This window comes from Prionailurus viverrinus, chromosome E1 (genome assembly GCF_022837055.1).
Source record: "Prionailurus viverrinus isolate Anna chromosome E1, UM_Priviv_1.0, whole genome shotgun sequence".
Taxonomy (NCBI): Eukaryota; Metazoa; Chordata; class Mammalia; order Carnivora; family Felidae; genus Prionailurus; species Prionailurus viverrinus.
The window spans coordinates 4288695-4304014 of NC_062574.1; the positions used below are offsets into that span (position 1 = coordinate 4288695).

Here is a 15320-nt window from a genome sequence, read left to right on the forward strand (position 1 = left end):
CGTGTGATCATATTCTTTTCCCTCCAAATAATCATTACCAAAAGTCCCCTATGCATAATTAAGAATTTACTTTTGGAGGGGAAAAAAAGAATTTATTTTTGTGCAAACGTGGGGAAAAGTGTAGAGGGTCACACACCAAGGAAGGGGTTTTAATCCTGTTTTTTCCCTCTCCCCCCCCCCCCCCGGGAGAATCGTGGGTGGGAAGTCAGTCCTTCTTCCGGAGGGTCTGAGGCCGTCACACTCAACCTTGTCCTGCCTGCTCTTTGCCGTAGGTGCTGGGGAACCAACAGGAACAAGAAAATCTGGTGGATCATCCGGGGGCCCATGCTGCTTTGTGTCATGGTAAGGACCATCCCGGCCCCTCTTTTTCCTCTCTGAACTTGGCAGCTGTGGGGCACCCCGCACCCCTGCACCTGCCCCCCACCAAATTCTCGGGCTCCAAACGAGCCTGGACCAGTTCCTTGGAGAAGGAGTCGCCGAGCTGTGAGTAGGATGTGTTGAATGAGAAGGAACAACTTGGAAACTTCTCCTTGTTCTGGCTCTGGGCTCAAATGCAGGCTTGTACACACGCCTCCTTCTCTCTGGGTCCACAAACTATGTATAGCAACCTATCTATCACCTGCTCGGCGACCCCGTATTGGGGGCTGTGATTTGTACGTGGGTAGGTGTCATTGTTCTGTTTCTTCTACCCACGAGGACACGGAGAAGATGGCAAGAGACTTGCCTCAAGTCCCAGTAAGTGGGGGCGCTGGATCTCAGCCCAAAGGGACTGACTGGGGGCACTGGCACTTGTCGCCACAGCCCTGTGCTGCTGCCCCCCCCCAAATATTTATTGACTCCTGCCTACGTGCCTGATGCAGACCTGTCACGCATTAGTACCTCGCTTTGGACCATCCTGAGATTTGCCACTTTATCCACCCACTCCCCCCCACCCAGCTGCTGTCCCCAGACATTTCCACCGAAAAGTAGATGGTCACACCCCGCCTTGTGTCCTTCCAGATCTGCTACTTCCGTACCAGAAGTTACGGTCCCGGCGATGTTTCCTTACATGTATGTGTCTAAAACCTGTCCGCTGCCCCCGTGAGCCCTGTGTTCTTCATCCTGGCAGCCAGTCCGGACAAATGGCTGTCCACATGGGCTTACTCAGCGAACGCCTGGGACCCACGCTCCCCGGCACTAGAACATTCTCGCTAACCAGCCAGGCCCTCCCCGGGATGGAGCTCAGGCTTGGTGCAGCTGGAACCCCAGTGTTTACTCTGCAGTCCTTCTAGAGGAGACATCCATGCTTGTTATTGATGCTCTTGATTGATTCCCTTGGCTGCTCTTAGAAGCACCAGGGTGTCTCTTTTTTTTTTTTTAATGTTTATTTATTTTTGAGAGAGAGAGAGAGAGCAGGGGAAGGGCAGAGAGACAAGGAGACACAGAATCCGAAGCAGGCTCCGGGCTCCGAGCTGTCAGCCCAGAGCCCAACGCAAGGCTCAAACTCACGAACCGCGAGATCATGACCTGAGCCGAAGTCAGATGCGTCACCGACTGAGTCCCCCGGGCGCCCCATCGGGGCGTCTTTAAAGATTCTTCTGTGCTTGGGTCTCACACCCAGAGATTTGTGTTGCGTTGATCTCAGGTGTGACCCAGGGATTCCAAGGTGCTGCCAGGGTTGAAGAACATCTTGTGACACACGCTCAGTGCTCCAAGTGTGGCCACCCAAACTCTTGTGGCTTCAGGTTCTCAGGCCCCACCCCAGCCCTGCTGGATCCGAATCTGCACTGCAACAAGATCCCCAGGTTTGGGGTGCACATCGAAGTCTGGGGAGCTCTTTGCCCACACACCAGTGGTTCTCCAAGCTGGCCATGCGTTAGAAACTTAGTGACTCGTATTGTAGAGAATTACATCAGAAATTCTGGAGGTGGGGCCCGGGCGGTTGTAGTCTTACAAGCTCGCAGGTGGTTCGAATGGACTTCTCCTGGTCCCTCCTTGTTCCCGTAGCCATATTCTCTCCCCGCAGGGGAGCAGACAATGTGCTTTATCGGCTCATCTCCGATAAAGTGACCTTTGCGCACTCTTGCTGTCATCAGCTACGCAGAAGTGGCCAGAGTCACCTTAGCTCACGGTGGCTCCTTGCTCTCCCATCCACACCTCCCGCTCCCCCCCGCCCACTCCCCCTGCCCAGCGAATGACACCGCCATCCATCTACCAGCTACCCAAGCCCCAAACCTGGGTGCCCTCCTGCCTGCTCTCCCTTCCTCCCTGCAACATGCACTCAGACTTAAGTCATCAGTTCTCTCTCCAAAGATCTCTCCAAGCTGTCCCTTCCCCCCCCCACCCGCCCACCCCCGTCTCCATTGTTCTTCAGCCTCTGGGGATTTCTCGTGCACACTTATGCAAATGCCACCTGCTTGGTCTCCCTTCTTCCTTCTCGCCCTCTGACAATCCACCCTCCGCATTGCGGCCAGAGTGGTCTTTCTTGAGCAAACTTTGGTTACGTCTGTCTTCTACGTATGTCTTTCTCGTGGCGCACTGTTGCCCTCGGGCGTGCCTTCCAAACTCCTTAGTGTGGAAAGTGTTGTTACTCCTGGTCTACTCATCCAACCGCAAGCACCCCACGCTTTATTTATATGGAGAAATTCACTGTTCCCCGTATCCTCGCTGCTGTTTCGCTAGTCCCACATTTTGCACACGCTGCCTTCCTGCCCCCAATGCCCATCGGATGGCCCCGCGACTGGTGAACACTTAACTTCTTGCTTGGAGACTAAGCTCTTTACGAATCTCTCTACCTCTCAAATTAAGGAAGAGTCGACAGGCATGCCTGAAAGGAACACGTTCATAATCGTCCTCAGGTCTCTGAAGATCTTACAGAGGACCTTGCTGAACTATGGTTGTCTGCGTACAAGGTCTTGGACAAGAGGAAGGGGCTTAAATAGAAATGGGAAAACTTCCCTTTGGACACAAGGAAGAACGTCAGAATCTAAACTGGTAAAACATTGGTGTGGACCACAGAGAAAGGCTTTGGGTTGTTTATCTCTGTCCATTTCCAAGAGGAGAGACTCTGTCCTGAGAAGGAGGCTGCAGAAACTCATGTCTTCCTCTCCCTCCCCCCACCCCACCTGATGTCTTCCTCTCCCTCCCCCTCCCACCTGATGTCTTCCTTTCCCTCCCCTTCCTCATGTCTTCCTCTCCCTCCCCCACCCCACCTCATGTCTTCCTCTCCCTCCCCCCTAACCGATGTCTTCCTCTCCCTCTCCCCACCCCACCTCATGTCTTCCTCTCCCTCCCCCCACCCCCCACCAGCTCTAGGATCCTATACACTCCAAGGACAGTGGGATTTGCATGCCCTACATGAAGTGCAGGCTTCATGGTTAATCTATGGTGTGCTGACCTCTCTAGGCTGCTGTTTCATCTATAAAATCAGAGTTGGCCCAGACCAATGGTTCTCAACTGAAGGTGATTCTACCCCCTCATTTGGGCAACTCTGGAGATATTTCTAATCATCTCAACTGGAGTGGGGGTGCTGCTGGCAGCCAATGCATAGAGGCCAAGGGTGCTGGTGCACAAAACAGCCCCCACCACAAAGAATTATGGTCAAGAGTACTGAGGTTGAGGAACCCAGGACTAGACAGTTGGCTGTACATTATAGCTCAGGAGGATAAGGAAAAAGCCATAACTACTCCCAAACTGGACTCTACCCTAGATTGATGGAAACAGACTGCCAGGTTGGGCTTCCTTAGCTTTGGAATCACACGCATTCACTCTCTTGCACCTTCATTTAACATTTATGGAGCACCAGCTGTGTGCTTAGCTCAGTGCTAATTTCTTTCTGGGAGAAAAAAGATGAATTCCCCATAGTTTTTGCCCTCAGTCAGTTTAAATCTAATAGTTGTGATTTTGAGACTCATCAGATTACGACTGAGCCAATAATTGCCTTCATGCTTACTTAGAAGACCACATGTTACAGTTTTCTTCTGACCTGAGTGAATGTAACCCAAACTCCAAAATAGAATTCCTTGAACCACACATGGAAGGAACCAGGGCCCCTGAATGTCTTCATAGAGCAGAGCTTCTCCCATTGAAATAGAGTATTTAGTAACCAAAATAATTAATAATAATAATAATAAACCTTTATTGTGTTTGGGGGAACAAAAAGAGTTTCTTGACCACATATTTTCTAGCTAAGCTGAAATACTAAAAATAACATAATAATCAAGATGTTGCTCATAGCATTTGGCATTTCAGGGCACTTTGCAATCTTATTTCACCTTGTCCAAATCTGAGGCTGGTTCCTATTCTCTAGAGGATGGATCAGAGGTTTCTGGGAAACCCCCAGGCCAACTCAGCCCCCCCAGGCAGCATCCTTGTTGCCATAGCTGGGCTTCCCCCACCACCTCCAGATTGGGTCTGTGTCTACAGATCAGCATCTGGGCTAAGTGAATGAATGTCATGCTGGGTTTTCAGACCTCTCACCTGACTTTATCTACTGCCTTCTGGATTCTCTGTGTTTCAGAATAACATATTATGACAGCCTGAACAATTCAGGTGCTCTGTAGGTCTTTCATGAGACATAGAAATTGGAGACTTCCCAATTCCCATCTTCTTCAGGATGAAAGACTCCACTACTTAAATTAAGCTGTTACTCCTGAGTGTACATTAAGAATAGAACCATTCTGGGGCACCTGGGTGGTTCAGTTGGTTAAGCGTCCAACTCTTGATTTCAGCTCAGGTCACGATCTCACAGTTCGTGGCACCGAACCCCATGTCGGACTCTGCACTGACAGTACAGAGCATGCTTGGGATTCTCTCTTTCCCTCTCTCTCTGATCCTCTCCCCACTTGATCTCTCTCTCTTTTTTTCTTTCAAAATAAAATAAACATTAAAAAAAAAGAATAGAACCATCCTGAAATATGGAATATTCTTATATCCCAGTCTCTCTGCTCCCAGTAGAAAATCCATAAAGCTTTAATTAGTCCAAACCTTCAGGGTTTACAAAATACATACATTGTGCAAGATTGTTCTATCCATATCATAATTCCTGGAGATAACGGAACAACCAAATTAAACAGCCAGTTGAATAGCTGTTTTGAGCCAATGACTGAATGGACCATCTGTTGACTTTATGAAGTTATTTAGTCCAATGCCTTCATTTGTTCTTACTGGATCTTCTCTAGCAGCCTCAGGACTTGGCAAAGCTGAGAAATCAGTAAAATTAGTCTTCACTGGTCTTGTTCCTTTTTAGGTCTTCCACCTCACCAGGAACCCAGGGGCGTGCTGTGTCCTCAAAACATCTCCTAATTTCCATATCCCCTCCTCTAAGAGTTACAGTGGGAATCTCTCCATACCCTGTATTTTCCCACCCCATTAAAACTTAGTTTTGACGCATCCCATCTTCTGCTTCCCATGGTGAAAGTAGGTCAGATCATAAGTAAGCGATTGAATTATCCATTGTGAAAATGGACACATGAATGAATAAGAGTTGGAGAAAGTCCCCCCCACCCCACCCCAAGTGTTCTTTATCTTCTATGTGATGTGTACACGTCAGCGGCATTCTAGGGATGAACTATTTTAAACCAAAGGAGCAACTCTAATGGTAGGCATTTTAGTCCACACAGCAGGCCAGAGGAGGAGGGGTTGGGGGTAGGTGGAGAAGCTTAAGGGTAGATGAAGCCTACTTCTGAGCCCCCTACTATGTTAGCCATCACCTCTTCTAGCACAGGACCTAAACACAGGAGCTGCAATGCCAAGGAAGTGTCACCAAGAATCTTATATCTGATAATGCATTCTGCATTGTCTAGGACCTGAAAGGGAACGTTATATATCTGGGGTCCTAAGCACCTCTATTCTGATCACAGCATCTAAGAGGAATTGGCTGGGTTCTTGGAAGATTTCCTCCTTCTGCTCCTTTTCCTACTTCTGTACATATGAAGAACAGTACTACCCAACATGCCTACTGACTCTTGTCTTGTGTCTTGACCATGAACCCAAGCTCCATGGTCAACCAGGCTGGTGTTTCATCCCGTGGCACTGAAGAAGCACTTCCTCTGCATGGCCCATTGGTTGACGCCCATTTTCTCATGTCTGGTCCCTGGATGGCACAAACAACAGCAAATCCACATCCTCTCCATCACAACCCTTCGTATCCTAGGAAACAGTCCTGATCGAAATTAACTTGCTGAAATATGTGCCTTTCCCCAGTTAAGCTTACTTTACAAGAAAAAATGCTTGAGTTCAACAAATCACTAAGCCAAGGACACAACGTTTTCTCTTTATGAGGAAAAGCAGATATCCCATTAAAGAAATAAATTACTTGGTTGCATTTAGTTTGTATTTAAGTGTCCTGTTGCTAAATATTCCTTGGCTAGGAAGCTCCATCATTCCTGTTGGCTAGTGGGTTGGGATAAATAGCCTCTTGCCTGGAACTGTAGACTGCTAGCTTTGAGCACTGACTCTCCTGAGGCCAATAAGGCAAGTCTCAGTAGGTACACATTGGATTCTGGAGCTTGTGTTTCAATATATGGTTCAAGGGATTTGTTTCCAGACAGGGGTGGGGGATTAGTACTGCACTGGCTCAAAGTTCATAGAGACTTTGATCTCTAGTTTGTAGACTCCATTAATTGTTACCCAATCAGTGTCTCCACTGGCTCTTTTTTCATTGCATAGAGGCAGTTTTGTCTTTTCCATTAAAAAAAAAAAAACCAAAAACCTGTAACCCCAAACCTCTTCCAGCCCTGCACAGAAAAGTGATTTCCTTCTGTATCTCTTGTCAATTACTCTTTTTATTCTTCTGCTTTCCTTCACAGCCAAGCCTCTTCAATGTGGTCTACACTGGCTGTCTCCCTCTTTACATCTAGCTCACAAAACAAAGCATTGCAATCTACCTTGGGCTCCCACCTGTGAACTGCACCTTCTCTCAGCTCTTTGTTGCTAAATGCAGTCTTATTTTGCTGAAATTTCGGGTAGCATTTAAGCCTCCTCAAAGTTCTTACAGACATGAGTTTCCAGGACACCACTTCCTTGTGGTTCGCTCCAACTGCCCGGGCCTGTTCTTTCTCAATCTCCTTTGCCGTCTCTGCTTCCGCCATTCCCTTCATTACAAGGTGAGTCTCTTACCCTCTTTTTCTCCCAGTCTGCACAGCTTTTCTGGCTGGAGCCAGCCATCGCTGGCTCCATGCTCCAGCTGGGACCTCTCTGCTGAGATGCAGACATAAATATGTCACTGCCTTGGGACATCGCTTGTGTCCAAAACAGCTGGAATCATCCCTCTTCTCCCCACACCGTTCTTCTTCTTCCATGTGCTTATTCTCAGTGAATGGTAATACTGTACATCTGAGATCAGCCGAGAAATGTTGGGGTCATCTCTGACCTCACATCCAACCACTAACAAAGGCCATTTGACTCAAACTCCTTAGAAAGTTCGAATCCCTCTCCTACTTCCCATCACTGATGCACCATGGCTGTGGCTTTACCTCATCTCTCCTTCATCTTCCTCTGATTAGTGTCCCCTCCTCTGATTCTCCGTTAGTCTCCCCTCCTCTGATTTTGCCTTCATCCAATGCATTCTCCCCACAGCTTCTAAAATGATCTTTCTGAAGTTCAGAAATATACATCTCATCGGGTAACTTACCTGCTTGAGATTCATCACCGGCTTTCCATTGCTCTCAGAAGAAAGCCTAAACTCCTTCCTCTAACCGTGAGAAGACTGTGCAGGAGCTGGTTCCCCACCCCTACTCCAGCCTCACTTTTCACAGTTCTTGTTCTCATTCTCCAAGCCCTACCCACACTCAAATATTTGCCCTTCTACCTCTCCAAGAGCCCCACAATGTCTCACGTGGTTGCTGTCAAGGTGTTGGCCAGGGCTGTGGCCGTCAGATGGCTTGACTGGGGCTGGAGAATCAGCTTCCCAGTGGCTCATACACGTGGTTGGTAAGCGGTGCTGGTTGTTGGTAGGAAGACTCAGTTCTGCCATGTGGGTTTCTCCACAGCCTGCTGAAGTGTCCTCACAACATGGTGGTTAACTTTCCCCAGAGGGAAAGAGAGAGCAAGAGAGACAGAACCAGGTGGATACCATGCTCCTGAGGACCTAACTTCAGAAGTCACATAGCATCCCTTCCGCCATATTCTTTTTATTAGATGCACACAGCTAAGTCTAGCTCACGTACCAGAGGGAAGGGAGAAATTAGGCTCTGCCTTTCGAAGGGAGCACTGTTGAAGAATTGTCCGCCGTATTCTTTTCATTAGATGCACACAGCTAAGTCTAGCTCACATACCAGAGGGAAGGGAGAAATTAGGCTCTGCCTTTTGAAGGGAGCAGTGTTGAAGAATTGGCACACATAGTTTAAAATCTCTACCAAGGCTGACAACAAAGGGATGAACTTTCCCAACCCATGACAGGTGTGGAATATAGTCTAGGGAGTGGGGAACATGTACTTTCCAATAAATTCCATGGCAGCAACAAGATCTCAGGTTAGATACCAATAGGGCTGGAGTTCTTTACAGAAGGGAGGCAGTGAGTTTTCTGTTTCACGGAAGGAAAGGTAATTATCGGGTAAAGCTGTGTGTAAGTACCAGCTCCATCACTTACCTGCTGTGCGAACTTGGTAATTGTAATGGTCTCCTCTGTGCCTCTGTTTTCTCATTGTATCACAACATAAAAATAGTGTGGCTTTCTCAGAGGATTCTTATAAGGATTAAATAAAATAATCTATGGATGTATCAAGATGGCCCTAGGAAGAGTGTGGATGACCACAGGCACATACTACCCGAATGGTCAATTGCCAAGTTTCCCCTGGTTTATCTGGATGAGGATCCAATGGCCAGGCCCCAGATGACCTCGATATTCATAACCACATGGACTCCATCACGTATTTACCCATATCTGCTTTTATTTTTCCCCAAGGTCAATTTCTTCATCTTCCTGAAAATTGTCAAGCTTCTCATTTCTAAGCTCAAAGCCCATCAAATGTGCTTCAGAGATTATAAATACAGGTGAGTGGCCTGAGGTCAGTACCCAATGCTCCAAGATTATTTTGACCCCTTCGGGCTGTCCTGGTTAATACTCTGGGAAGAGGAGCATGAGTTACATCAGTATGTCTATCTCCTAAGATAAGAGTATCTGGAAGAGACCCTCTTAAAAGGTGTCATGGTGTCATGTGGGGTTTTTGCCACTGATGAGGACCTTCTGGCCCCGTGGAAATGAAGTGAGTAGTCAAGAGTACACATTTCCCGTAGCAGGAAGCTTAAAGTGCACCTAAGAATGGGTGGTTGAGCCATTTGGTTGAGCCAAAGGAGGGGCTCTAATGGTAAGGATTTTAGTCCCCGTGGCAGGTCATAGGCAGACATGTGAGTGGGGACAGCCAGAGCTCTGTTTCTCTCTAAGGCTAGAATCGGGCCTAACCCACACGTGCTGGGAAGGTGGTTTTCCTGTTTAGCTGACAAACATTTAATGAATGCCTACCATGTGCCTGGCACTGAGCTTGGAACAAAAGAAAGGTACTATGCAGACCCGGTCTGCAAAGACCACACATTCCAACCCCAAGGACTAGTATATTGGTGTGAACGTGCATCAGGGAGGCTGGTGCTGGCCACGGCTCCGGATTCTCTGAGTGACCTTGGGCAAGTCACTTGGCCTCTCTGGGTCTGATTTCTGGTGTGGAGAATGGGAATGTCACACGAGACCCATCTCTTGCCTGCTTGGAGGACCGAAGAAGGTCATAGATGTGGGTTCTCAGTCTAATCAGATGTGGCGAGTGGTGTTTGCCCAGGATCCAGACCCCAAGTCCTATCTGCTTAAAACCCTTCTTCCAGGAGGTCCCGAAGGGTAAACACGCATGGTTCCACACTGGCAAAATATATGCTATAATTGGCCCAAATATTTTGCAAACACCCTTATCCCCAGAGCACTTGGGCTCGCTTGGACAACACAGAGCCACGCCGACTCTCTTGGCGCCTCTGGTGGAGACTCTAAGTGGCTCAAAGTTTCTTTGGCCCTTTCCCAAGGCTCAGCCTCCAACTGTTCTGTGAGGGTGGAGGTCCAAAAGCATAGTCAGAGCTGTTCTAGTCCGCCCACTGAGGGTCCATTCAGGGAGGGCAGCCCTCTCACCAACCAGGTGCAAGGGACACTGGGGCATCCGGGAAACTGGAAAGAGAACATCGTTCCCCACAGACAGATCAGGGAGCAGACAGATCCCAAGACACCACTCTCCATGCAGACTGAGAGCCTGCACCCTGCTATTTGGTGGCCCCAAAGCCTGCCATGTACCACTGGGGCTCTCCCCGTGCTCCAGACCCACAGTGCCCCTGCAGTAACTTTCCATTCTGGCTGCTTGTAAGTGTCACCTGACAGCCAGCCTAAAGGATAGACTCGTGAGTCTCCCCACTGGATATTCGGACTCAGTAAGTGCGACATGGGCCCCCCCCCCCCAATGTGGACTCCTTATGGAGCTCCCCAAGAGATTTTGATACACAGAGTGCAGGACCTCTGCCTCAGATGCCCTAGTGAAATAATGCGTGGAATTTTCTGGTGGGGCCGTGGCAGATGTGTTTCTAAGCAGCCTCAATACCCCTTTTTGCAAGGTCTCCTTTGGAGTTATCCAAGATGGCGGTCTCTAAACTTTCCTGATCATGCATCTTTTTCAGTAAAGAAATTTTGAGCATGCCTCTCATCATACGTACACATGGTCTGCTGAACTAATACGGACATTATAAAACACAAAAAAGAGAGAAAATTATAAAAGATAGATTAAATATTAGCACACAGAACTCCCATTATCTTTCCTTCTTATATTTTCTCCTAATACCAAATGGATTGTCTTGAATATCCCTGAAGCGTACATGACCGATTGGGAACCAGTGATCTAGGGAATCGTAAATCAAGATACCGGGGAGACCCTCATGGCCGAGCAATGATTCAGGACAGCTATTTTGGGGGAAGAAGGGGTAACCTGTCTGACATACACAATCTATCTGGAAGGTTCTCTTTTCCTTTCCCAACTCTCGTTCAAGGATAAAGCTTGAAAAGAGGAACCGGGGTGCAGGGCCAACTGGAGGCCCCCCAGGGTGAGCCACCTCACCTTGGCAAGTTGAGCTGTACCACCTGGCAGCTGAGCTGGGGACCTATCAGTGTCCCCACGTGGCTGAGACTTTAGAGGGCCGACTCACACACCAACTGAACTCACAAGAGACAGATACATAAACCGGACTCTACAACTGTTCATTCTTAAGAGACCGTGGAAGGCAGGGGTGGGCTGTAGCTCCCTTCTGGTGCCGGCACTCCTAGCTCCATTGGCAACAAACGATCCAGAAATCCAAAGCGGTCACCAGAGTCTCGCCGGTGTGAGTAGGGTGGTTGGTGGGAAGGATCACTGACTGTGAGCAGCCACCCTTGCCTGACACAGCCACCTGCCTGGCGAGAGCAGGGTTCATTCCCCAGGGTCTCCACGCGTAGGGCTGGGTAAGTCCAGGGGACTTCTCACTTCTCGGTGATTTTCTCCATCATTTTGGTTGGCCATCAATTTCTCTTTACTTACCCTGTCTCCGTGCAGAGTACAGTACAATTAAGTAGCTTGTGCTCATTAATGAGCAAAAATCCAGGCCCTGTCTCTCAGGACACACTGGGCCACCTTACTTTACCGCCTGGGCTGGAGAATCCTCCAACGTCGATGAGGCAATTGCCCATTTTTCTCTCCCAACAGCGCTAACACCCTCATTTCTAAGTTCTGTCACCCACGGTGAGTCATCAGCACCCCCAGCTCACACTGCCCTCTTCCTACATTGGAGGGGTCTCCCCCTCCCCCTCCAGGTCCCCCTCCAGCTTTGTTTTCTTTTGTCATCCTCTGCCAGGGTGGGGAGGGAGAGGCAGAGGGGCCCAGGGCATTTTGTCCAAACTCTGGTAGAAACGGGTCTGCCTCCACCTCTCCCAGATTTTGAGAACTTTCAGAACGTGGCTCTCAAGATTTGGCCCCCCTCCAGGAGTATATTTTAGGAAGGTTTAAATTAAATATATTTAGGTCTTGCCAAAAAGGCAAGTGGCTAGGCGGTGGAGGAACTTTTGTAGCCCTAGCTCTGTCTCTGGGCTCCCACCATTCAGGCGGAGGAACATTACGGGGTCCCCCTGCCTGGCCTGGAGCAGGAGAGCTGACCCAGGCCCCCTGAATGTGGACAGACACCTGCCGACGATCAGCGCGGTCTCTGATCTGTGTGGCTCCCAGTCTTCAGGCGACTGTCCCCCTGGAGGACCCGTCTTAACTCTGTGTGTGGGCAGAGCTCTTGACGAATTTATAAAGGAGAATTATTTCTTAACCTGCTGGACTCCAGAGCCCTCTCTTAAAACACTTTCTAGCAGGCAACCAAAGACAAAAAAAAAAAGTCACAAATGGAAGTAAAATTGATTGTTGAGGCTACAAAGGCACCCCAGGGCAGGGGTGGCTTCTTTATTTTTTTTAATTTAAATCCAAGTTGGTTAATGTTTAGTTTAATAATGGCTTCAGGAATAGAATTTAGTGATTCATCCCCTATATATAACACCCGGTGCTCATCCCAACAAGCGTCCCCCTAATGCCCATCCCCCATTTAGCCCGTCCCCCCACCCAACACCCCCTCAGCAACAAAAATACAGTTTGTTCTCTGTATTTAAGAGTCTCTTAGGGTTTGTCTCCCTCTGTGTTTTTACTTTATTTTTGCTTCCCTTCCCTTATGTTCAGCTATCTTGTCTCAAATTCCACATATGCGTGAAATCATTTCGCTTAGCAGAATACACTCTAGTTCCATCCATGTTGTTGCAAATGGCAAGATTTCATTGTTTTTGATCGCCGAGTAGTATTCCATTGTATGTATACACCACGTTTTCTTTATCCATTCATCAGTCAATGGACACTTGGGCTCTTTCCATCCTTTGACTATTGTCAATAGCGCTGCTATAAATATCGGCGTGTATGTGCCCCTTCGAATCAGCATTTTTGTACCCTTGGATAAATACCTACTAGTGCAATTGCTGGCTCGTAGGGTAGCTCGATTTGTAATTCGTTGAGGACCCTCCACACCGTTTTCCAGAGTGGCTGCACCAGTTTGCATTCCCAGCAACAGTGCAAGAAGGTTCCTCTCTCTGAGAGTGTCAGATACCATAATTTTGAGGGTTTACATGTCATTTCGTCTTTTAAAATGACTATATTATTATTAATAAATAATATCTTATTATGGTTTCAACACTTCTTATTATCAGCCGTAGAACCCTTGTTTTTACAGACGAGAGGTGAAATAGTCTGCCCAGAGCTACATGGCCAGTCGTTGACGGTGCCGGGATTTGAACCCAGGCCCGGATGCTGGCCTGTGCTCTCTTTGATGGCGACTCCTCCTCTCTCACTGCGCTGACTCATGCTCAATAAATATTTGTTGGATGGCTAACGGACTGCAATAAGCCAAACAATTTAAATAAACAATTGGCCGTAGATGAAAAAATAAGCATAAATATGGTTCACAAGCGTAAACGGCGAAAGACATTTACGGATTTCCATTCGACCAAGGACACACACGGGGTTCTGTCTAAGCAGAAGTCAGAGCAAGGTGAGGAACGGGAAATCCCTTGACATCCATGGATCTGGTCGTTACCAAAACCTCATAAAAAAGATGTCATTTTTTAAAAGATCATCCCGTTCTAAATGCAGGATTCTGGCACGTGCAGAGGACATCCGTGGGAAAAATTGGTGAAACCCGAGTGGAATCCGGATGTATAGTTGTTAGTCACATACCGATGTTGGACAAATGGGCTGTGGTTAATACAAGACTAACGTTAGTGGAAACAGTGAAGTTGTATGTGGGCGCTCTCTGTACTATTTTTGCTACTTTTCCACACATCCAAGATTATTCCAAAATAAGGAGCTTATTCAAAGCACGTAATGGCATAGCGAGGCCCCGAGAATGACTTGAGAGCGAGACGCGGATCTGCACTCAGTATGTAAGTATGTGTCCTCGAAACCCAGATGACCGGAGCGAGGGTGGCAAACTGAGACACTTTCGGGGGCCAGGCGAGGAACTGTGGGTGAGTGGGGCAGACCGGCTGCGTGTCCTGGAACACGTGTTCCCTCTAGAAAGAAACAGCCACCCTCAGGCCGGAGCTGACGGTCACCAAGCAAGAATTTGGGCCCCGTAGAGCCAGCTTGTCCCGCTTTTCAAAAGAAGCCGGAAATCTGGACCTCTGCTCAAACTCTCCTTACTTATTACTTAAAGATGGCTCCGATAACAAAAATCACCCTCTTCGTATAAGTAAAAACCGTCCGTCTGCAGGAAAAATACACCCTGTGGCCACCATTTCGCCATTGTCTGACCCAAGCATTTTAAAAATACTCCTGGAATTTAAAACACAAATATCTCTTGACCACGGGCCCGGGGGGAGTCCCCTCTGCTCTTTAATGGGCTTTAGGTCGTTTCGGGGCACAAAGGTGAGGGTTTTCTTGTTTCCTTGATAACATTACACTTGAATGGCTCTCACGGGTACAGGATCCATACTAAGCACTTTCTCTTGGGCACAGTTAAACCTTCCTGAGGATACTGCCCAGGAGCTGCTGACACTCCAACATGTTTAAGTCCACGGCCTTCGGCAGGGGAGAGATTTCTCCAAGTCTGGCCCTTTAAGACAAGTGATTCGGGCTAAAAGTCATTACGATGAAACTCTTTTTTTCCAATGTGTATATACAAGACAGTAGCTCTGTTTGTACCCTGAATATGAGTCACTTTTGCTAATGTAGTTAGTTTTAAATTAATCTCAGTACTGAAAAGCAGTTGTTCCCAAATGTGGCTGCTTATCAGAATCCCATGAGGAATGCCTTAAAAATTCACATTCCCAGGACCGGACATCCAGAGGTTTTGACTCAGGAGGTCGATACTGGGGCCTAGGAAGCTAGCTGGCTCTATCTATTATCTATTATCTATCATCTATCTATCTATCCATCCATTTATCTATCTATCCATCCATCCATTTATCTATCTATATGTCTATCTATCACCTATCTTCTTATATATCTATCCATTTATCTATCTTCCTATCTTCAATGTATCCATTTATCTATCTATCTACCATCTATCTGCCTATCCACCTATCTATCTGTCTATCCATCCATCTATCCATCCATCCATCTATCATCTATCTTCTTATATATCTATCCATTTATCTATCTTCCTATCATCAATGTATCTATTTATCTATCTATCTACCATCTATCTGCCTATCCATCTATCTATCTGTCTATCCATCTGTGTATCCATCCATCCATCCATCCATCCATCTGTCATCTACCTTTTTAAGTTCCTTAAGGAATTCTAACGGTAAACCATGTTTGGGA

At 47.6% G+C, this 15320-nt stretch overlaps 1 protein-coding gene across 1 annotated transcript in view; it reads left to right on the plus strand.

The window, feature by feature from the left end:
- The window catches only part of GLP2R (glucagon like peptide 2 receptor), a 51622-nt gene that overhangs the window by 25575 nt on the left and 10727 nt on the right, over nucleotides 1-15320 (plus strand). The window contains exons 9-10 of the mRNA XM_047833304.1: nucleotides 273-342; nucleotides 8885-8973. Coding sequence (XP_047689260.1) covers nucleotides 273-342; nucleotides 8885-8973 — 159 coding nt within the window. The remainder of the gene's footprint in view (nucleotides 1-272; nucleotides 343-8884; nucleotides 8974-15320) is intronic.